Here is a 25,805-nt window from a genome sequence, read left to right on the forward strand (position 1 = left end):
AATTAATCTAAAATATTTCATACTGAATTTCATAGTTCTCACATTTTTATCCCAGCTGAGAGTGCATTTTTGACTTTTAACATGCCTTTATTTCCAGACTACTTCCCCAGGAAAGGTAGTATTGCCTCAAGACAGATCTGTAACAGAACCTGCTAGAAGATGGATGAAACTGGGATCTCACTGCATCCTTCACCCAGGGAGAAAGGACCAGAAGGGCTGTCTCGTGTGCATATTTATGGAGGGTTCATTCCCAGCTCGTATGCTAACTAACAAAGTTCATAGTTTGGTTACAGCTTCATTCTGTCTTAGTCCTCGCTCAAAATGGGCAACTTTTTCTCCTGCTATGGCAGATGGGTTGAGATACTACAGATCCCCCTAAACTCCATCACTGAGAGAAGTGGAGGCCAGGAGGAGTGTAGGTGTCTCTCCACAAGCTGTGTGGCACTTGGGAGCAGGTCATGAATGCACACAGCCACACTCTGACTCACAAAGCTGAGTTGTAAAATTAGTCTGCATTTCCATTTAAAAAGATAATTAAAAAAAAGAGGTTCCACAGTGGTTTTTACAGACTTTTCAACAGATCACAGGCAGTAATAAAGGCACTTGAGGTATTGCTATTTCTCACATCTTTGCTCAAAGACTGTACAATGGGTAAATGCTTTGTAATCAGTTCCCCTGATTATCGGTTCCTGGAAGTAGGGAAGTAATAAAATCTAGAATACAAAGAATCTGTTCATACTGCAATTATATGCTCAGCTGTCAATACTAAGACACTAACCATAAAGGTTAAGAGCTAACAAGTTTAAAAGAGCCTTTTTGGCTCATATCTTAATTCTAATGAAAAGTATAATTACCTGCAAGGTTATCAATCTCTTTCTCTTGGAGCAGGCTAACAGCATCATCATCTCCTTCCAGCATAAGTTCTGTTTCTGCATTCTGATTTACCACAGCTTGACTTCGGAAAGTTTTCTTTGACTTCACTACATCCTCTTCAGTGCCTAAAAAAGTTACAAATGTTGTGAATTTAGCTGAATAAAACAATCACAGTCAAGTAGTAAAAAAAAATACAGTATAAATCATCTTTATCGAAAAAGGGAAAGAACATTTTCTAAAACTTTACCAAGGTTTACAAAATATGCAGTCTTACTCTTTTTTCTGTCCTGTCCTGAATAAAATACAAACTGTTCTGCAAAGACCAAAGTTCTGTTTTTAATAATTGGTATTTACTTTGTGCTCAGTGTTGTTCCATTAGTTTTCCACCTGCAAGAAATTCAGCAGGAGTTTCTCTTGGGTTCCTGGTGCCCCAACTCTGACTGATCTCTGGGAGAGCACACCACCTACTTAAAACTAAGAAGCTGCTTTCAGGAATCCAAAATCTGTCAGGATTTTTTTCTTTTGAGATAGGTGAGACAGGATGGTGAAGTAGGAGATGGGTTATCTCAATATACAGTAACAACAGGGGAGGCTATGCAGAGATTCAGAAAAGACTGAAAAAAGACAAGCACAGTGAGAGAACTTTGGTGCACATCTGTGTGTGTGTTTTTAAGGAGCACAGTAAAAATGTTAGTGTATGGACATGTGCCAATTACCCAAAGGTTATCATGGGTAATACTCATTTTTCTTGACTACAACTGACTTTTTCTATTCAGCCTGATGGTTCCTTCTGGTAGGAGATATACCTTATTACATTTTGGGAAGATCAAGAGTTTATTCTCATGATATAAAAAATTAATCATTATTTGGTCAAATGATAGAATCATAAGTATTTTTCAAATAATAAATAGTTTTCATGTAACTGTTGTGACTTCCTCACAGGAATTTTTTTCTTAGCTGGGGATAGGTCATAAGTTTTATTTTCAGTACTACGGATTCACAGTAGCCTCAGGTAAGAAAGCTTTCTATTTTTTTTTTCTTGAACAGAAAATGCTGCACTTTCACCTTGGACCATACAAGATCTGGGCATCTCCACTTCTGTCAACCAAGAAATAAAATCCAAAAGTAATTTCTCCTTTTTGTAGGATAATTTGGAAATTTGCTTCCTACTAAACTACAGAATGATGTGTGAAATCTGAGCAAAACCACGCACATGTGGATTTTGTTTGTTTTCCACAATGCCTGAACTTAAACAGGATGAATTAGAGCATGGTGCTAAAGACATCAAGGTTGTGGGTTTAAACCCCATATGGGCCATTTACTTAAGAGTTGGACTTGATGATCCTTGTGGGTCCCCTCCAACTCAGAATATTCTATGATTCTGTTTCTGTGTATACTACTGTGGCAGATGTAAAATGCTGAGGTAAAGCCCAGAAAGACTCATGGCCTCCTATTAATGCAGAACAACTAACAGGAATATAGTAAGCAGATAGGTTAGTGAAAATAGATATATGAAATGGAGCTGATGTGTCAGGCAGTTTTGTTATTACAGTCGGGAAGGTGTTAAAATTTTACCTCCTACTCTTATAATTAGTAAGAGTCTTTTAATTAATTTGTGCACATCAGAGTCACAGGATATAAATAAAAATGCTAGAGGCATATTTTTATGTGGGTGTGTTTATTCTGTTTGAAGATCACTGTTAACATGCCACTTGATACGGGACTTCATCACAGGTTGAGATAACTCATGTTTTACATTGCCTAATATTAACCTTTTATTCAGTATTGTTATTACCCCAATTGCTATTTCTAAAACTATATTCTGAAACTCTGAAAATGTAAAGACAAACAAGTAAGCAAAACCCCATTTTTTTCACAAAGCTAAAAATTAAGGACAGCATATCTAGTCTTCCTGTTTGTTGCTGTCTCCATTATGTCCATATTGATAGTGATTAAGACAATGCTGCTCTATACTAATATGCTGTGTTTTGGTGTGTTCAGTTATTAGGCTGTGATCATTATTTCACTTGCATAGGTTTTTTACTTAATACAACTAACTGTAATTATCTGTCCAATATAAATCAGTTAACTAATGGTTGGAGAAGTTTTCAGTATCATGTAAGATTTTGGGGTTTTATGTTTGGTTTATATTTTTTTTTTTCTTCTCTAATTCACAAAAAGAAGCAAGAATGGTAGGAGCTTGGAAAAACACAAAGAATTAATGTGCTGTAACAGAATTTCAGTTTTAATACACCAGAATCATCCTGAGTATTTAATCAGTAGGTCAGGATCTTGTTAAAACTGTGTTTACAGCACGGGAGTTTGACACAAGTAACAGCTCCTGTTGCGAAGCATGTGACATTAGAGAAGACCAGACCTGAGATGAACTAACACAGTGAAGGAAGAAAGCATGAAAACAGTGTTCTCTTCCTTTTTGGTAGTTCTAGTGAGTGTTATGTAAGTTTCTGAGCTTTATAAAATGTGATAATCTTTAATTACTCGAAAAGTAGTAATCTGGTGTAATCTTAGAGTTAACCATTTCTGTAGTAACTGATTATGACAATTCTTTAAAACTATTTATGCATGAAAATATATTTTTAAAATTACAAGAAAAAAAGTCCAAAGCCCCAGATTATTAATAACACTCAAAATAACATCATAAGAACATGAAATTTGGAGTATTTTAAATCCCTTGTGATGAGGGTATGAGGTTACAGAAATATTGCCAGACACAGGTGTAAGAAACATGGTGGAATAGAAGACATTAAATTAGTTTCACAAATTTGGAGCTTAGCAATAAGACAAACGTTTCTAAAATCCATTCTGGTTCATAATATTAAAAATACATTTATTTAAAGGAAATACAGTAAATAGTGCTTCTTTGTCTTGATGGAAAAAAATCTCTGGTTTGGCTGTTGTTAAAATTTATCACTTTGTTGAGTGCACCTCAGTTTTGCTATACTGTACCAAACATTTATCTAAATGAAAGTGTACGAGACCCAGAGTTGCCCTTCAATCACTATATCCTTTATGAATTAGAGTTCCATTTATCAAAATTACAGCAAGAGGAGTAAGGTCTCACAGGGCTGTCTCATTACAAGGCTTGTAAACACTGTCCTTACAAAGAAATGGTTTAACACCTAACAAATCAAAAAGTGATTGGGAATAGAATTTATTTGAGATCATCTATCTTCAGAAGACGTGCTGTACTGAGTGCACTTCGTGGCCTTTCTACCCATTCATCAAGAAATTAACAAGCGAATACCACAGACCACCAGATCTCCTTGGATCCTGAAATGTGAAATATGTTCAAACCAGATCTGTCACAGATGTTCTATTTTTATATTTCAAGATGACTTCAAAAAGGTTTAAAAATAAGAGAACCTCTACAAGTAAGAGTAAGAAGAAAAACAACTCGTCTCTTTAAAACCAGACAACAAACTGAATAAAAAATTATATGACATAAAACTATGTCTAGTATTGTTAACAATGATATAAAAAGGAGAAATGAATAAATGAATACTTGATATTTCAGTGTGTTTGAAAAAAATCAAAACTTAAATTTTTTTTTCAAAGCCCCAGCAAAATTATCATGAAATTAAATCCATGTCCAGATATTTAAACCTTTTTAACAAACAAGGAGTCTGTATTTTAAAGACACAGTATGAAATAAATAGACTTAGTTCCAAAGTCTAATTGGAAAATGTTTCAAACTCATTCGAATAAGGAAAAAAAATAAAATGAAACTAGATGTCATTTCAAGAAAGCAAGGTTGTGACACTGGAGCACAGAGAACTGGAATTGGCAGATGTTATCAGTTCTTGTCCTTGTCAAGTTCCTTCTTAAGGGATGTTTTAAGGGATAAACTTAAGGGATAGACTGGGATTTGAAATAACCAGCAAAGTATTTCTTAAAACTACATTTTGCAAAGAAATAAAAGGAAATAAATCACTCAGGTTGCACCAAAGTCCAGGTGAAGTTGAAACTCGAAGGCTCTGTCTTAAGCGTATTTAAAGAAAATGTACGTATAGGACTAGATAAGCCATCACAAAAAAATAAATCCCTCTTTCGTTACACCTGTAATCATCTTGATTATTTTTGTAAATATGCATGTTATTAACTGGCTTCCTACAGTAACTTCAGGATAATCGAAACCAGCTCATCTTTAGAAGAAATTAAAGAAACCAACTACCACTCCATTATAAAACCTCAACTACCATGGAAGGATGTGTATTTTATATATCTGAAAAGTTGTATGAGCTAGCTGCACAGTAAACTTGTACAGTATTGCCAAGAATTTACTAATCTCTCTTCCAGTAGCATTATTTTCCTTAAACTGAAATTATTAAGCATTCAAGAAAACCCCAAAACAACCACAAAACCATTACCAAAATCCTTCAAAACCTAATACTTTCTCAAGAACAGGAGAATCTCACGCTAACTTGCAACTACAGCCCCTACAAGTAGTTAATACAGGTAATATTTCATCAACTGGGGATGGACGAGTTGGTATTTTTATTGTAACATTTGAATTTTTGCCACTCTACTTTCACTTAAGTCAATGAATTCCCAGTTGGGTTCTGTAGGTCACAACAGGTTTCTAGGGATGCAATCTACTTTTCAAAGACATTTAAAGTGTCCAGATCCCCCTAAACTGACCCTAAATAAAACTTTAAAATTATCAGTACAAACATATTATTGATTACATTTATGTTTATGTACACGTATTTCATTAGACATTACACTAATTAATATGCTTTAGTTGAACACAGTGAGGGAGTTTTCTGTTCTCTCTTTACTTCTATGCATTTATTATGTATTCAAGTTTGGTGTATTATACTTTTTCTCTCTGAATTTAGTAAAAATGAGGCTAAAAATATGGTTAATTTTAAGAAACATTTGCTTGGTAATACTGTAACCAACAAAAGGAGACTACTGCTTCTTATAAAGTTGTTTCCATAGTTTACTTCAACAAACTACCGATAAGGCAATTTATGCAGTGAGTCCTCTTTGATCTTTGAGGAGAGATGGCAGAATGGAAAGTTAACCTCATTTTAATGTTACCTAAATATACTGACAGGAAATTCTAATGTTTCCAAACATCTGGAAATCTGCTTCATGGGATGGTGTTCTTCTTTTCTATAAGAAATCTTTTTCATATACTGTCTTTTACAGTTTTATGTGGCTTCTAAAGGAGCATTTTGACATAAGTAAAGTCTGTTCTTTTTACAGTAAAATTCTGCATTTAATTAAAAACTCTCTTTTATAGTGGCTAAAGTAGAGTTTTTGTGAAGCTTAGCTCTCCTCAGAAACTTTTAAGGGTAAACTTGCTTTCTACTCCTGACAGATCACTGCAATGTACTGCTCTGTAGAACACCGTTTTCCTTGCTGAACTTTAATCCCATAAGACAGTTTTTAGTATTTTATTAATAAAGGAATTCAGAATTAGTTCCTCACAAGAGGTTACCCGACAGGTTGTGATGTGAACCATAAAATTATATCACAGGTAAAATATAATTTATCAACAGAGTTTGAAAGAATAAGGCTTTTTCTTGAGAGATATTTTTTTTCTTTTACAGGAAGAACCGAGCTTACCTATGCACAGAATTAAAATATAACACTTTATTCTACCTTTTTTTGTTCATTTGACATTAATAATAGTTGAAAATACTAGAAAAAAGATTTGCTAGATAATCTTCCCGCTTTATATATTCTAACAGTTTAAACCCCTGCTATCTTTGCTAATCTTTCCTAACTTGATTAGGTACCAGTACCCATGCAGCAGTCACAGTTATGCAGAGCAGCTGCCTAGGAGTCTGTAGACTGACCTCTGCAAAACCCAGTAAGATTAAATCATCAGCATGGTGACTACTCCATGTCAGCCCATATCTTTCCATAAGACTACAGAGCCAGCCCTCCTAGGACTGCGCTCATTCCGTGGGAAATATGCACCAGGTATTCTTGGGTCTGCTCAAGAGACTAATCTGGCTTTGTGTAGCAGCCTGGTGCTGGTATATCGTGATGAACTGTCCCCACCTGTGTCTGCTGGAGTTGCTATTTAAATTGCAATGTGTTTCTGGAACTGGCAGCTTTGACTGGCATATAATTTAGTTTCCCCAGAGAATCAGAGAAGGGACTGTTAATAAGGGAAGGCTGGTTTTAATAGATTTAATAAAAACCAGAGAAATCTAAATCACATTTTCATTATTAAGGATCTTTGAAGAAATGAGGGAGAAAAACTATGAAAATTGCATAGAAATTAAAAATTGCATATATTTGTACTGGAAAATACTTCCACCAGAAGTAAAACCAAACCACATTTTTGTTTTCTATAATAAATACCTGAAAATTTAATCATAGACATTCTATATACCTAATATCTGACCAAATTATCTTCTTCATGTAAGTCATTTATAAATAAATACTTTACTGCTGTATATGTTTTCCTCTTTCAAATTCTCACATATTTTGCATTGTAAAATGAGACTGACACAAGCTATGCCACTGAGGAGACTGAAAATACAGGCAAGGCCAGAATGAACACGTTTCTCAGGTGAGGTTGAGGTTTTTTAAACAATAAATACTTGTAGTTAAAGTCAGAATGTTGTATATTAATAAAAAGATCCTACACAAAAATAAAGGTGAACGTACTATGGTGGGCACTCATTATACTTTTTAGTTTACAGATAGGAAAACAGATTCAGAGTGGTTGTGAAATTAAGTTTTAGAAGTTGTCAATATTGCCATTACATATATTTGAGATTTCAGGAATTCTGAGCATAAGAGAAAGGACCCTGCAGTGGTTCAGCACTGACTGCAAATAGCCAGCAGGTGACAGAGTCAGATATGCCCAGTCCAGCAAACGTTTCAATGTATTTCAGGCTCCTGAAAGGCAGTCTTCATTCTGACTGGAACCAGAGGAAGTCCCTCTAATGGGAACTTTAAACAGTCAAATGTTTATATTTGGATTAAGATGTAGTTTGCCACTGTAACTTGTACACACAAGAATGGATTCATATTTCATGACTGATGACTTCTACAAATCCCTGACAGTTTGAAAGGCAGCACCTTGGCATATTCTGATAAATCACAGAAAGAAACCAAATTCTGCTGTGGATTGTTTCAACAGGCAAGGATGATACACAAGCAAAATAATTAAGAGCAATTAAATTTTCCTAAATGTCTTTCAAGCCATTTTACAAAAGTACAGTAAAAGCTGAGTGGAAAATACCTACATCACACCAACAGTTATTGCTCAGTGGAAAGGACATCAAGGACACTAGCAAGTAAGAGAATTGGATCAATATTAACGTGATTTTCATTTCATGCTTCCCCAACTCCAGTAAGCTGACAATATACTCTGATTATGTGAACTGCCTCTGAGTAACATAGAAAAGGTTATTAGAGCAAGAGGTGGAAATGGAATGCACTTTTTATATTGACAGGTCTGCTAATAGAGTGTACTGATTTTCAAAGCCATGCAATGTGTTTTCACAATTTGGTTTTGACAGCAAAAAGGAATTTCATTTATCCTTAATTCAAAATATTCACATGTAAGCAAAGGTTTCTTAAGACAGGCCACTGAAGAGGGTAATTAAACTATTTCAATAGAAAAATTCAATTAACAGGTAAGAAACAAAAGGTGATTGAATTTAAATATGTATGACATGATAATGAAATAGTGAAATAAATCTGCTAAACGAGGCATTCTATGTTTTTGAAATAGCATCTGATAAAACCTTTTTAAGATGACATAAAAGTGAAAAATACCTCTGTGTCATGTCTTAACATTCAGGCCTGGATTATGTCTGGAAAGTTTTAGATTAGTTCCTAAGCACACATTCTTCAGAAAAAGCCATGTTCTGACTATATTTGCTTGCAGACCCTAAAGCCAGGATCAATATTGTTGGACTTCTAAAGTGGCACACTCCATACTGAGGAACTGCACCCACATATGCTGGCCTTAGTTTTGCTCCGTGCTCCCAAAAAATTCTAATTGAAAAGGCTAATAATGACAAAGAAATGAAATTCTCTTTGGAAATACAAACATTTGATAAAGCAGTGGCATGTAAGGAATGTCATGGCATCTCTCAAATTCCATGAAATGGAAGTGGCATCCCTCTCTATAGAAGGGGAGATGGAACTAAATTATCTTTAAAGTCCCTTTCAACTCAAGCTATCCTATGATTCTATGATTCTACAGTTCTAAGAAATTTGATCTTAACTCCATTCTAACCCTTACCTAATATTTAACAATTAGTGCCTCCAAATCAAGGGATTGGTCCCAACCTGAATATTTTTAAAAAGAAAGTACATACTACGTATCTCTAGTATTGTGGTCTGTCTTCTAATTTTTCAGTTCTCCCTCTCTGTGGTAAAAGCATGGGTGATTATGTCTTTGCTAGAAGGCAATTTTGCCCCTCATCACTAAAGCTTTTGCTATGAGATCCAAAACAGATCAGCTCTTTGGAAGCAGCCACTGTACAGAGACATAATAGGATAGCTAAAAAATTCATTCTCTAGCGCAGGGAATGAAGGTGAGGAAATAAGTTTAAAATTATTTTATAGTAGCTATTGTAATTCCAGTAGTTAGGTAAACCATTTCAATTTCTATCAAGACTACTTATTTACAGAAGAAAGACTCAACAGCTCACGATCAGTACTTTGAGAGAGCCATTTGCCGATGTCTGAAATTACTGTTGCTTTCTGGAATGGTAATATTTTCAAGTGAAATTCTGCTCTTCTGAGACATACAGAAGGACCATCTTATGCAGTTTTTACACAGACAAAATCTCCTAAACATAATGTCACTTGCAATAAAAGGATTGTCACCATTATATATAAATAAATTTGTAAATATAAAAATGTCATTAGAACATCTAGATTTACTTTCCATTATGCTGCCTTTTGTGGTACAGTTCCAACTGTTTCAAGTGTGCTGCACTGTGGTTTCTATCTGTACAAATTTTATTTTGTCCTCACACAGAAGACCACATCTTCAGAAGTGGTCTACATATTTTCACTTCAGCAGTAACTGGTGGGAGGAACAACTTATATTTCAGGGTCAATCAATGCCTATAGCAACACTAGACAAAGGGCAGCACCTACAGGATATACAGATTTGTGAGGCAGCAATGTGGACTTAACACTGGGATATTTGTATTTAACTCTTAGTGCTGCTAAGCGACCACATTCTAGTAACAACAGACAGCACTTCTGTTTGGGCCAAGCTGCTGTATATATAATCTCCTCCAAGTTAGCAATTATCTAGAAATAACAATTATCTATGAAAGTAATCTATCCATGTAGCAATTATCTATCAAATTAAAATAAAAGCTTTGCTATTTCCTTGATTTAGAACAGATTTTTACTCTGCACTTTTTTTAAAAACTGATTTCTTTTTAATTCTTATTTTAACCAAAAGTAGTTGCAGTTATAAAATGTCTTTGTTTCATGCAGCCTAGAAGATGAAGAGTGAAACAGTAGTGGCACACAAAATATCAGTGATAAAAAGATTTTGAGAGTCTGTCATTAAAACAGTTCAATCAACAGATAATTGACAAGATTTCCATTGTTTTGTCTCTGAAAGGGGTGAATGGTAATCACTGTCCCAGGCAGAAAACCTGTGTGTGTATTAAGGAAAGCTAATTCACAGAAATCTTAGCAGCAGTCAGCAGTAAAGAAAAAAGGAGAGCAGTATTTTATTTCACTTTCCATTAAGTTGCTGCATGGAGTCTGTGACATCTTTCATTCCGCTTCACAAAGATTACAAGGAGCACAAATGTTCCATGTAACTGCAGGGATACTTGCAAAATTTCTATGCTTATGTTAGATTTGGAAGCACTAGCAACACTATTTTCCATTCAGATGAGAGCTGAGCTGCTATTTAGACAACAGGATCAGCTTTTTTATGGGTATAGGATTGAGTGACTTTGCTATATGGTAAAAGAGATACCAATAAAACACACAAGCATTATGCACAGTTCTTTCAGCTGGGAAAGTATATCTATTGTAGATGATGTTCAGGACGTTATATAAATACTCTGGGAGAGACACTCTTCAGGCACACAATAAGGATAAGAAAAAGGTCATGCCATGATGTAATGTACATGATATGAAAAACAAAATTAAATAATTGGAAACATGCATAATATGCTGATACAATTAATAACAAGGTGTCTTCCTTATCATGCTAGTTAGTGGTATATTTAACTTTTCCATAAAATGTATTTGGCTTTTAATAGACTACTTCCACAAGGTGTTTCTTGATCCCTGCCCTGTAACTTGCACCACACTGAAACTCACAGTACTGAGAACTTTTCATGTGCATTTCAAAGCTAGCACTATAAAATAATGAAATGCACAAAATAAGTGGTATTGAACAACTCACTCTACTTGTAAGGATATGGAATAGCTAGCGAACACATACTTTAATTTGTATTTCTTGTGTACAAATCTTACTATGTACATAAGATGTCTATAGTAATGTTACTGTGATATAACAGAAATAGATTTTATGTGATAAATGCTAAACAGCGCAAAAAGGTAAGTCAAAACACTTAGGTATCTTAAAATGTATATTGTCTCTGAAAATTAATTCCTTTATTTTCAAAATCTATACATACCAGTTCCATTTGTTTTGTGAAAGACAAGGAATCACCTATATTGAAGAGATTCCCACAATCTGATCCTGTTGGCTTAACCCTTGCAAGTAGCCCAAAGACTTGCAGAAACCTGAGCCCATTGCCTGAAAGCCTGTCATGCCTCCTATTGACTGTCAGAAAGCGTGGGACAGTAAAGTCTTTTAAAATCTATACTATGATCTCCTAACTCTAGGCTGCAAAAGTTGAGGCACTGCTGAAATAATGTCCCTCCGTTCCAGCCGCATGCTAGGGAGGCTGTCCTAGCCAGGTCTTCAGAAAACACAAACTATACATATTTCCACTTACATACAAAGTGGAGAACAAAGTCCTGCAGTCAAGACATCAAGAATAAGAAGACTGGAGAAAATTCAGAAAAGGAATATTTTGTGTTTTATCTATAGCCAAAGAAGATTTAAAGTGCTTTTACTCCTTAATATGGAGATTTAAAGTGCTTTTATTCCTTAATATGGAGATTTAAAGCATAGAAAATAGGAGATACGAAAAGCACATATTAAAACCTGAGTCCCGAGACCTGAATTCACCCAGCTGTGAAATCTGTCCTGAAGGACTATTACTAGACTTTCACTGACAGAATGTTCTTCTGAAATGTTTCTGTAAGATTCACTGAATATACATGGGTCAAGAACTTCTATTTCTTTGTCAGTTAAGTATAGAAATGAATAAATAGATAAAATACATCCACCGCATGGATTTGAAAATATTTATCATCATAGTAATTTATGGGGTTTGGTAAATAAATTACTTTCATTTGGCAGAATGGACAGATATTGTGTATTCTTTTTATATGAAAATATAATGACGGAAGGGAGAAAAATGAAGCTAGAATTCTAAGACTGTCAATGGTTGCAATTTTTACGTCTTAGGGATGGTTTTCCAGGCCAATTTGATTACTTCAAAAACACTCTGGCACCATATACTTTCAGAAGAAGAAGTGAGAAACAGATTTAGTTATACTAACTGCTGGTAAAAAACTAGAAAACTGCAGTAAAATCTATTAGCTCAGACCTATAACAGCAGATAAAATGCAGGTCATGCTGGATAACCTGACAACCTCTGAGGAAAGGCATTTGAAACCCAACACAGAAGTTTTGAGGGAAAAGTTTTCATATCCTATTTGGCTCTGTGAAAAGTTTGAATTAGAATCAAGACAGAGATTCTGACATTCAAGAGTTGAGGAAATCATTAGGAAAAAAAAAGGCCATTTAATGAAACTGTTCTTAAAACTTATTATAAAGCTGACACAAAAATTTCTATGCAACTCATTTTCATCACTTACTCAAAGAGCAGAAGCTCAGACACTGAGTGTTCAGTACAATTCAGCACAATAGTGTTCAGTACTCTACCTAAGCTAATTCTATTGCTGTTTACATTTTGAAGGTGCCTTTCATTACATTGCAGTGGGTTATAAAAATAAGGATTACCATAGTAGTAGATATGTTTAATGAGAATATATTTATTACTGAGAGGGTAGGAAATATTAGAAATAAGACCAAGTTAAATCTAGTATTTTAGATTTAATTATTCTCACTACTAATATTGTGCTTTGCAGATCCTTCTATTACCTAGTGCAAGCTTTTCTTCCTAGACTTTCTTTAAACAAAACTGCATCTTGCAATTATCCTGCAAAATATTAACAGGACACAATATGCAATATTTTCCCTAAAATCCTGTGAGGATGAAATATTTGGAAGATTATTTGGAGAAGCAGTGGATGGCACTGTTGGGCTACAATGATAAGGCTGTAGATGAAAATCTTATATTGCTACACTTAGAAAAAAAGACAAATTTTTGTTATTCCTTTGGGCACTCAATTCAGATATAAACTCATTCAAAGTACACTGGAGACTTCAGAATCAATGTGGAAGTTAGTTCATATACTGAAAGGAAGTTGTGTAATAGGAGAAGTATTATTTTAGGTGCTTCAAGTGAAGCAGAATGTTTGCCTCACATGGTAGATTAAAGAACAAAGAGGACTTACTTGCCAAATGGAAGCATTGTTATGGATTAATGATTGCATACATATTCTTAAAATGCTCACCACTGAACATCAAGTAACATATGTGTGTTTTCTGCCCATAAAGTGGATGCTATTTCTTAAAACTCCTCACAATTAATGGTCAACTTGTATATACTTACAGGTTAAAATAAGTGTGCATGAATGGGGTGAGGGAACAGCGTTTCCTTTTAGTCAAGGGCTTTCATTCTTCAGTTTCTCTTATGTATTTATACCTAAGATATTACTTAAATATCAGTTTGGGAAATTATCTTAGATAAGGGTCATCACCTGTATTCCCCAGGGCAACATATTTTATGAAACTGTGTGCATGCGTGGCTAATTAGTGCATTAACTAAAGTGGGGGGGGGAGGGGAAGGATCGAAAATATTGTCTTGGCTTATGCAGTCACAACAAACTCAACTTCAGTATTAATAAATATACCAAACATGAGCAAATTGAAATTAGAACTGTTTTATACCTGTTCAACATCTTAATTAATGATCTGACTGATGAGGTAGAGAGTTCCCTCAGCAAGTTTGCACATGACATGAAACTGGGAGGAGTGGTTGATATGCCAGAGGGTCATGCTGCCAATCCAGAGGGATCTCAGCAGGCTGGAAAACTGGGCTGACAGGAACCTCATGATGTTCAACAAGAAGTGATACGTCCTTTATCTGGGGAAGAGCAACCCCAGGCTACAGTATATGCTGGGGGTCCCCCAGCTGGAAAGCAGCTCTCCAGAAAGGAGCTGAGGGTCCTGATGGACACCAGGTTGAACATGAGCCAGCAATGGTGAATGGTAACCTTGGCTACATCAGACAAAGTGTTGCCAGTAGGTTGAGGAAGGTCATCCTTCTCTGCTAACCTCTGGTGAGGCCACACCTGGAGTGCTGCATTCAGTTCTAGGCTTCCCAGTACAAGAGAGACATAGATATTCTTTTACACTTACTTTTACTACTAAACTGATCCAGATATTCTGTAGATATTCTTTGTTTATCTTGGAAAGATAAGGCTCAAGAGGGCCATATAGCTGTTGGTTTTCATTATTTCCAAGGATGGAGACCACACAACTTCTTTGGACAACTTGTCCATTGTTTGTCCACCATGACATTAAAAAAAATTTTTATGCCTGTTACCTTTTGTCCTGTCATTAGCGATCAACAGATATCTGGATCAGTTTATAAGTAAAAGTAAATGTTGAAGAATCCAACAAAAGGATCTACAAACTCAACCCTGACAGTAAGGCTGTTCATGTAGACATAGTATAAGAAAACAATATTTCATAGACAAAACTGAAAGCATAATTTGGTCTTTAATCTCTTAGATGGCACATACAGAATGCTCTCACTGCAGATACACCTAGAAAAGTAACTGTGTTTTATGTATTTAGTGGGCCTGCTAGCAAAACTATGATAAGTGATGATCCAGTGCCAGTTGTCTCCAGTTTGCTTTCAGTTTGGAATCAGTTAATGAAAAAATCTATTTCTTTCTTATAGATGATTCTGAAATCGGTGTTATTGAAATTGTTCTGGAAATCTATTAGGCATTTTCAATAAGCACAGAAAAAAGACAGGGTGAAGACAACGAAGTCCGAGATCTTTATGACTGAGAAAAAGTAAACTAACTTTTTCAGATATATAAAATTATGCAGTAACTTTGACAGAAAGTCTTGAATTTACTGTAAACAACAGTGGTATTTTCACTGACAAAAGACACCTCTACGTTATTAGCAATGTCATTAGTGCCAACAATCTAATAAATCAAAGTCTAAAACTTAAAATGCAGTAGGGAAATGAAGACTAGCTTCTAGGTGGACATTCAGACTTCCTAGAATAATGTGTTTGATTTTACAACACAGTTTCTGAACAGAGATGATGAAATTGAGCATCTCCAGTTCATAGGACATTATGATTTCTTCAAATGTCTTATCAAGTGAAATTGTCAGGTAAATTTGTTTGTAAAACACTGACTTAACTTCCTAGAACAACATTTGGTGCATACCAAATGAAACTAGCTTCTTAACAGTTTCTCTGGACATTCCTCCCTCTATCGTCTTCTAATACTGTCTGCAGAAGGTAGGGAGCCCAGCAGTTCATGGAAGTTGTGGGAATCAACTGCTTTGGACTTCTCAGCACTGAGGGGTTGCTCTAGAGCTAGAGTTTCTGAAAGTTCATCTCGAGACATTTCTTTAACTGCCCTTGAAATAAGATTGCTAATTAGATGTCCAAACATATAGTGGAATAAGCATCTTAAAATATGCAAGTTCAAAAGCCATATGTGGCTATATTGCACATATAAAACATATGTAGCTTTATTTCAAAATCTGAATGTATTACATATTACATCACGAAGGCCTTTTTTTTTTCCATTCTAAGCATTTAGGATCTGTCATGATAATCAGCTTAACAGGCTAAATAGTCTTGAGCACAGACACTAGATATATTTGACCAGCTTACACATGTATGTTTAGAACACGGGCACTGAGTTCATGTCCATTTTCTCCAGTGTAGTCTAGAAGATTGGCCTTTCTTGTACTCCATCTATATACAAATTGTTTGTAGACCACAATCTTTAAAGACTGAAGGATCAAAGCTTAATAAAGTAACTACTTTGCTCTTAGGTTGACCTTTGTGGACCTGTATTCTGTCTTACTAGCAGGGTGGTACAGTAGTGTCTCTTCTATACTAATCTCCAATGACTGTAAACTGTTAAGGTGATTAACTCGAAGAGACAGTTCTTTCACCACATGTACAGAAGACTTGTGGGTCATATCTGCATATTTCACGTATCTACTGCAGTACAATTTGGGGAGGAAAAGTATAGTTTATAATAATTTATATAATCTTTTCTGTTTTCTTTCTTTCTTTTCAGACTACAATTTAATCAATTATATTGAAATTCCATCCAAACTTAGAATAAGAACTGTTTAAGTCACTGACACTACAAAATTAAAACTCTACAAAAAATTTCCAGGTAGTTAAATATCCCATTACAGCTTGCACTTTGATACTGCAGTAAGTAGCATCCTTTTAGCATCACAAAAGGAAGAAATGAATCTATATTTCGATTCAAGTAAGAATTTAACTAAAGTGAAAGGGCACAGCAGATACAATGCTGAACTAATTATGCCTTCATTTTAAATCTGGGTATGAAAGTAACTTTAAGAGATTGCAAACAAATCCAATACCTAATATAAAATTCTTAGAAACGGAGCAGACTAATTTCAAAGGAAAATGTTGCTATGACTCTGACATACATACAATCTCTACGGACAGCTAAGTATATAGCCATAAGAATAAACTATAATTTTCCACACAGTTTTATACAGCCATAGAAATACATCATAATTTCTCATTTTACTTGTCGGGTACTTTGAACATATATTCATATGTATGCATATGCACACGCATATACAAATATGTACACATATTATATTTTATAAAAGATGGACATCCAAACATGCATACAGAGTTGACTAACAGACTGTAGTTACATAGAAACTTCACTGTAGCAGAATTTTTTTGAGATTTGTATTATTTGTATTTTTGAATTGTATTATTTTCCAGGAGTAGATAACATAGCATGTCTCCTACAGAAAGAAGACACTATTAGCTAAAATAACATTTTTTTAAGAATTTCAAGGCAGAATTTAACCTTTTTTATTACTTCTTTAAAACAAACATGTAGATCATAGGTATAGTTTTAATTTCCAAGACTCTTCTATTCCTTGATGATAGCAAATACTATATAATTACAGTGTCCATACATCCAACATTGACTCTGATTTAATACTAGAGTAGCTGTAAAGCACTTTTTTGTTTATCAAGGTCATATCTTTATGGCTGCACAAGCTCAGATAAATCAGGTGTTAAGCAGGCGCATCTCCAAGGAATCTCGAAATTCTCTCATCTGCAACCCTCAGCCTATCTTATTATTTACTGCCAAAGAAATGACTGATTAATTTTGTCATCTTTGCTCTGTGATTTTTGCTCAGCTGAAACTGCCTGCCCTCTTCTGCAATGCCTGATCAGACCTATTTAAGTTGATGCCTTTGATCGTAGACACTGAGAAGCTTGCTGACTTAGGCTTTGACTAAACATTCCTCCATTGCAATATTTATCCACAGAATCCTAAATGATAACTGACAGTCAATGTAGATAACAAAAACTTTTAAGATGTTTTCACTATTTTACTGATACTCAAAATAGCATTACTTGTACTAGAGGTATCAGTCAAGATGAAAAATGGAAACAAAAGCCAAACAAATTTTGCTTTGATGAATACTTTATTTCTCAGAAGCAAAGTATCTGAGGTCAGGAAATAAAATTTGTTACTGGAAAACTATGCAGTAAGATTTTTTTTTTTAAATGCTTTAAATTCTTTCTGTAGTGTGATATGCTCAGTTTTAAAAGCTAGGGGCATTTTTCTATCAAACTGTTCCAAACAAAATTACCAAAACAAAGCCAATAAAAAAACCCAGCCACAATGAATGTTAAACCGTATGGAAAAAAAAGAAATCTGCCTCTAGCTCTTTATTAATCACATTCCAACACCAGAGGCTAAAAGTACATCAAACTGCACCAAATCCTTTTCACATGACAACCTCATAAATTATTCAACTCATTAGTAACACCAAGAGGCATAAAAATAACATCAGTGTTAAGGATGTTTTCTTACAGAAAAAGGTCAGCTAAAAGTTTCACTATCAAAATCCAAAAGCTTAAGCCTCTGAAAAGTAAGTAAATCTAGATAGAAACCATGAATTATAACTTTAATGCATGCTGTTTTAAAATTCCATGTTAATTTTAATAGATATGAGAAAAGCTAGAATTATTTATTTTAATTCCAGACTTCAGTTTATTGTAATTTTTATTCACCACTAAGTTTGATGTGCACCACCTGTGTACACACCTGAGCTTTAATCTTCCTGTACGCTGAATGCACTAACAGGTGTTATATAAAGCCTGTGCTTTTGATGATTATTTGCCTTTCAAAAGCAGCACAGAAATTAGCACAGTCTTGTACCTGCCTCTCATAAAATCTCTATTTTGATGTTTTAGAAGAATGTGGAGAAAATAACCCTTTGTCAAATATGAAATACTACATACCACTGGGGGAAATGGCTTCCTTAACCCAACTCATGAGCAGCTTATGACTTGAAGTCCGGCACATGATAGCCTTCGTCTTTAAATAAGTATTAAGTTACACTTGCTAGTATACCTGCACACACAGATATTAATTCATATGTCTAAGCTTGTTTGAATCCCAACTATTTGCTTCAACAACTGCAAAGTTGGTGAAATGTGTAGGTCACACAGAATTAGCTTTATATCTATCATATTCAGAACTTCCGGTAACATTAGCCTTTGGCTACACATCAGCTGAAAGGTTCAACTTGCTTTGTGAATGATTACTTCCATTTTTTACTCCTAAATGCTAACAAATCATAGCATTTTCTTTTCAGCATTACAGATTCCAAAAGAAAAAGGACAGAAAACCATCTTAACATTCTTTAAAAAACTCCTGTCTTTGATATGTTAGAGAGGTTTGCCAGCTCAAACGTAAGAAATAAATTTGCTTTAGATTTTTTGAGTATTCAGACTCAAGTTGCTGTACAGAAGTCACTAACATATGAACTTGTAGATGATATAAGGGAATTTGTAAGCATGTTCCTTCTTCCTCTTTTATACTTCATCTACCTCTCCATGAAAATCAAATATCATCTAATTCTTCAGTTCCTGAAGCTTCTATGTAGTCAGTTCACTACTCAAATCACAAGTTATCCTTAAAAATAATTATTTTAAACACGTTCTTACACATTTCATGATTTGCAGGAAAAAAAATACTTTTGTCTGAAATTATGCATGCCAGAATAAAAATTCTGATATTTTTTTAATTCCTCATTCATGAAAGGTCTCCAGTGGAACTGTTATGACACATTAGTTTGATGACCTAAAAGTTTTGTTCAGTCACTCTGGAGAGACAAGTTAGTTGCTTTTACCAGTGTCTCAAAATTAGTTTCTGGGAACGCTAGAGAAGTATTATGTGAATCCCTTGGGGATCAGAGAATTTAATAGCCCACAAGCTCAAGCCTTTGGGTTCATTACAGCGTAAGAATTGAAAGAATCACTTTTCTAAGAATATGTTGTCCTAGGAATTCTCAGTACTGTCACTAGAAAAGAAGGGATGTGATTCTCAGGATTCATGGACATCAAGAAAACATCATGAGCTATATTTTTAAGCATGAACTAATACTGACCATATTCCACAGCAGCTTTTAGGAGAGCATCAGCATGAGTAGACCCAAAAGCATTACGAACAAATCGCCTCCGTCGGCGCAAATCATCTTCCCAGTAATCCAAACGCCAGAAGTCATGCAGTTGGCTAGAAAATAAAGAACACACACATCAGCACCTACCATGGCTTGAACTGTATTTACACACATTACAGTATAATTTCACTGCTGCTTTTCCATTTCGGGTATACAATCTTTTAAAACCATTTATTACTAACACTTACAATATTCTAGCATTTCTTTACATGCATTTATATGTTATAAGCCCCAGCACTGCCTGTCTCAAAATGCTCTGCCCGCTGCTAAAAACATTAATCACACTGAGCCCATTAACAAATGCAGCATCAAATTACAAGTATTAATGGCACAGCTTGCTTTCTTTTACAGTGTTTTTAACAAGGCTAGTAAATCATAGAATGGACCTCAGTGCAAATAGTTTGCAATTTAATGACTATGGTCCCTTAGCAGACTGAACTTAGAAGTATAAAATATTGCCCACTTGAATTTTGTGAACTATGATTAAACTAATGTGCTGAAATATTCATTGAAATAATTCCCTACTGCCCCTAGCAACCTGAGAAAATTGCAATTTTATTCATTATTAATAACACTGAATTAGAGCAGCAAAAAAGTTCCACCATGTGGTAATTGTCTTGGTAAATTATTATTCCAGCTCTAACAGAGTACTAGGATGATTTTATAGCTTCCAGCTAATACAAGCCATTAAGAACCATGGCCATCTTTGTGTTACATTGCCTTTTATATTAAGAAGTATATTAAACTCCTGTAGAGTGATACAAACCATTGTTAATCTATATTAAAGTCAAAACATACACATATATAATCATCTGGTATTTGACTTTGGTTCTAACAAAATGACCAGCTCCATTCTAAGATGACTTCTTGATCTTATCAACACAAAGCTTCTGTATGTTTTTATACGATATTTGGGCAAAGTTGTATTTTAAACCAACATTTTAAACATGTTTTGGATCATCCAAAATGTTTGTGGATGCATCCTTATCATCAAACTCATAATTAAACACTATATCCTTAAAATTATTCTGTAGATCATGACCTTGCAGAACATAACTATGGAACCACTGCTTTGAACCAGTCATTTTCAATCTATCTGCAATACTGAAATACTCTGGAGGTGCATGGTCAAAAGGCAAATTAAAAAAAAAAAAAAAGAGAAAAGTTTTTTCCTCATGAATAAGGGCTATACCTTTCTGGATTTTTCTAGGTATTACTTCGGTCACTGTTTTCTATATAGCCTTAATTTTGAGAAGCTATGTGCTGGTAGCCACTTCCAGAGGAAAGGAAGAAATATGTTAAGGTAGAACAGATCTTTTCTTTTTTTACAGTCCAGTTAACCACTTTTTTTAATGCTTTCATGAGTTATTGTCCAACTTTACCACTAATGAGACCTGGATCAGTTCTGGAGGGCAGAGCACCAAGAGGAGTGGATCTAGCAGCCTAACTTCCAGCCACTTACAAACTTTCAGATGCAGCACACCATAATTTTTAGTCAATGTTGGTGGCTTTTGCATTCCGAAGGGCATTTTCACTATATGCTTCTTGAGTTTGTGTGAAGGTCCTACTTTCATTGCTGCCTTGCAGAACAGGCCTTTTACTTATTTAAAAGCAGTGAGGAGGCAACTTCAGGAGTTCAGTGGGAGCTGCTTCGTCTCTGAGAGTAATTCAGAGCACCTTGTGTAAAGCTGAAGCAGTGCCTCTGAGCTCCCAGGTGAGAAGATGCAGCATTAATGGCCTAGCCTGTGTCCTATAGAACTATCTTGCCATCTTGAGTACCAATTATCTTTGGTAAGTAGAATAGCTTACTTTGGTTTTGTGTTATAATACAGTTTTTCCTCACAGATGTGTTAGACTGAAGTATGTGCCCATCATTTCTCCTCCTAGGCTGAGCACTGAGTAATTTTATTGTGACTGTTAAATCCTCTTGACTCTGATGTGATATGAATAAAAAAATGGGCAGACAACTGCCCCATGGTTTAAAAGGCGAAGTTGAAAGTCTCTTTGTGCACTCTCTGTCTGTATTTTAAACTGATGATATCAAAGATAATACTAAAGGCTTCTTATTATAGTGATTTTTTTTGAAAGGCAAGAAACTTTCCCTTTTTATTTCCATTTAAGAGTAAGTCATAATGGAACAGGAGTACAGATACTAATGAAACTCTTTTGAACACAAGAGTTCTCTGAAATGGCATGTGTCTTGACAGTACTAATAAAAAAGACTCTTAGGTTGATAAGAATGATACAACTATGTAAGAAAACATTTTTATGAAATTAAGAAATATTCAAAGACTAAAAAAACTACATTTTTAATTTGTTCTGTGTTTAATCTGATAATCCATTACTTTGACCAATCAGTCTGAAGAATACTGTATATTCTCAGCTGAAAGTAAACGAGATTTTAAAACCACTATTTTAATGAAGTGCTAAATACAGAAGTGATTAAATTGTCAGAGGATTAATTCTATTTGAAGTTTGAAATGCATAATAATAGTGCAAAATTAAAATTTTGAGAAAACAGAACACAAACATTATTCCTAATCACAAATTATGTATACGGCTTTTTAAAACAGAAAGGAAATTTCTTCCCATAGTTTTCTACAGAAGTCTATCCTACAATGTTATTACATACTTCCAGATACTACAAGATAGTATCTCAACCCTAAAGAAAAGGTTTCTGAATCTTAACTAGTTACTCTAAGATTTATTTTTGACTCTTTGAGCAACATCTTTAATAAAAAGACAAGATACTTTTCCTACATTGTTTTAGAAAGAGAGCAGACACCTGAAAAACTGATGGCTATATTTACAGAAAGTTTTGAATGGTTGAGTTTCATCATCTGCATTATAGACAGAAAAATTTGTGGGATTTTCCTAAAAAGTTACATTATTACATCTCTGGATTAGATAAAAAATACTAGTAAGTAGAAGACTGTAGCCACAAGTTCCAGCCTAAAACTAAGAATTTAGCCTGCTTTAAAAGCACAGTGCTATGGACTGAATCAGTGTTAAATTGTCTAGCCCATAAATTACAGTGCTTCAGAAATACTTATATTCTAATCCTGTGAATATTATTTAGGCTTTAAGATTTTTCAGGACTTTAGATAGCTACTAGGTAGCTCTAAATGATGGCTGTAAATCAGCAAAACTACATTTCTTATTATGTACTAGGCACAAGTCAGTCCTAGAAGACAGCACGTCTGCAAATCACCCATATCTTTCTGCTACAATTCATTTTTCCTAGAAGTGACTTGACTAAATCAAGTAATTTTAGTAATTTATTTCTGTGACACGTACAATATTTCAATAAGCTTTACTTTACTTAATAATGTATATTATTAATAATCCTTATTTCTACAGCCAACTAGATTATATGTAATTTCTCATTGCTCCATATCTTATACCAGTTAAGTGACATTTTGAATCAGGTTTGTTTGAATGAAGAAGTGCATATTAAGCACACTGTAATGAAATTTTTTTAAGAACTAAAAGTTTATAGCACCATTCATGAGCTATTTCTACAGACTTTAGAAAAGAAAAAAGAAATATATCTATATCCCTTCAACTGAACAGTTATTTAAAATGCACCCTAAAACACACGACTCAAGGAAGTCCACATCATGAGTTTAACTGTCAAGATAATTTCATTATAAACTATAGTATCATTCAATATAAACCTTTCTCATCATAATGAGGACTGGCATAAAAATAGTTATATTACAAGGTTACTAACAATGAAAAATTTTATTTGGAACAGTGTGCATGCAGCAACTTAATCCCAAATTTCAGATGTGCAGTATTTCATGTAGTTAATACAAAGAAAGTACATGTTTTAATGGAACAAGCTCTATTTTATTACAGTTACTGGAGGATTACAAGTTCTGTTTCACTGCCACTGTCATCATCAGTTGCTTGATGTATATGTTCTCCTCCTTCAAACAACATTTTTCCTGTTAAAGGCCAGCACAGAATGGAAAGGCAAAGCGGTGTTAGGTAGTCAAGGTGGACTTCGACAAGTTAGAGCAAACAGCTTTGAAGTCTCCCAAGTGCTCTAAACCTCAGATCTGCCCAGAATTCTGCACAATAATCTTACAATAATACCAAACAACTCTCCCATATATTTAGGGACAAAGATTATCGAGATAGACTAAAGCGTTTAAGGTAGATCAACTACCCTCTTGGAGGAGAAATTGTGAAGTGCTCTGCCATCAAAACAACTAAGAGGAATGTCAGCAAAGTTCTTCCTACCTTTTCACAACATCTCCATAGCTTGAACATTTAAAAGACAACTTTTGAAAAGATTTTCTGCTAACTCCTATGGCCATTGCTGCAGTGAAGTGTATGGGAATTGTTTCTTTAACTTATGAATACTAGCTCTCCTAAACAGCAGGCCTTTGTCCACCCTGTGGGCAGTCAACATCCGTGACAGCAGCTTCATGGCTGTAAAACCCAGTCCCTGTTCATGTACAAATGCAGTTTGCTATATGTCACTTATAGCTACAGAAACTAGAGGAAAATATGAACAGTGCAGAGTAGCAGCACAAATGTCTATAAAAGATCCTCAGACTACAGCCCAAAGGACAGGCTGCCAGATGGAAGAGATTAAGTTTGAGTATGTTAATGAAGAGGAACAAGCCTGCAGGCATGGGGGGGAGGGGAAAAAGTTGTTTTGAAAAAGAGGTGGGTCACAGAACTGGAAGGATCTCAGAGAATCCATAGTCTTTGTAATACTGGGAAACCACATAGAATAGGCAAGGAATTAATGATCTATAATTTCAAGAATTAGTCCTGGTTGCTTTTTATGTTACATATTTTGAAAAGGAAAAATAATTCTTGTCACAGCGTGAAATTCTGTGTTTTGGAAATGAGAAAAATAAAGTATATTTGGAAAGTACACAGCATTTCCCTAAGATAACATAAAGACCAGAAAATCTGTGACATCAAAAAAAAGTAAGTAAAAGAAAACTTAAAGCACAAAAAATACAAATTATTACTTATGCAACATTCGTAACAGTTAAAAAGTACAGACCAATATATAAACCTATTTGCCAGAAGATTCAAGTAGCAAAAATCTTCTGTAACAACAAAGGAGCCAACATTGTTCAGAAGTGGTATAGCAATATACAGTCACCCTTTTAGAGTGAAGGTTTTTCTGAATCTGCTTGAATCAGACACAGTATTTGGTGATTTTATCAAGATGATGAGACAAGCATGTAAATATAACATTCCATATTATAATGGCTAAAATAAAAGCCTTGTTGTACATTAATAGAAACAAATATCAGAAACATCAATGAAAATAATAATTACTGCAGTAGTTATTCCATACACACACATAAAAAGATTTTTTAAGTTACAAAAATTACATAGCTACATTTTTCTTTTTTTCCCGGAATAAAAACTAGAAATATTGAAAAATAAGAATAATACCAAACAAATAAAATTCAGAATTGTCAGGGGAGATGAGAGGTATTTTTGTACCTCCTTTTCAGGGCTGCCAAAATCTGAAAAATTAAAATGAGAAGATACAACAGACAGGAATGACTGGTGGAATTTGAGGATAAATGTAGATGAAGTCAGAGCCCTAAAAATGAAAAAAGGATTTGATAGAAAAGTCTAGAGTTAGGCAGTGAGGAATTAGAAAAGTTACAGGGTCTAACCAACAGATAATATTAATTGGAATAATTACACTGGAGCAGGAATGGAACAGAAGGACAGATTAAAAGAGTTCTTCTAGGAATATTTTTCATAATCTGGGAAATGAAAAACCATAAAAGGTTTGAAATGCAATTACTGAATGGTGAAGAAAAAGCAGCACTGAGCAGGAAAAAAATTGAGAAGTAGTAAAGAAACAGAAATGTGAGAAGAAATCCAGTGACCATGGAAACCAGTGGAAGAGAAACAAATGTGAAAATGGATGGGAAGAGAAATAAATCCATGT

At 34.5% G+C, this 25,805-nt stretch overlaps 1 protein-coding gene across 4 annotated transcripts in view; it reads right to left on the reverse strand.

Moving 5' to 3' along the window:
- NBEA (neurobeachin) overlaps positions 1–25,805 on the reverse strand; it is a 474,839-nt gene that overhangs the window by 167,745 nt on the left and 281,289 nt on the right. For all 4 annotated transcript variants that reach the window (XM_027650993.1, XM_027650984.1, XM_027650977.1 and 1 more), the window contains 2 exons: positions 19,793–19,917; positions 855–998 (listed from right to left, as the gene is read on the reverse strand). In XM_027650993.1, coding sequence (XP_027506794.1) covers positions 855–998; positions 19,793–19,917 — 269 coding nt within the window. The remainder of the gene's footprint in view (positions 1–854; positions 999–19,792; positions 19,918–25,805) is intronic.

The sequence above is a fragment of the Corapipo altera genome, unplaced genomic scaffold (assembly GCF_003945725.1).
Source record: "Corapipo altera isolate COAL_440 unplaced genomic scaffold, ASM394572v1 0, whole genome shotgun sequence".
NCBI lineage: Eukaryota > Metazoa > Chordata > Aves > Passeriformes > Pipridae > Corapipo > Corapipo altera.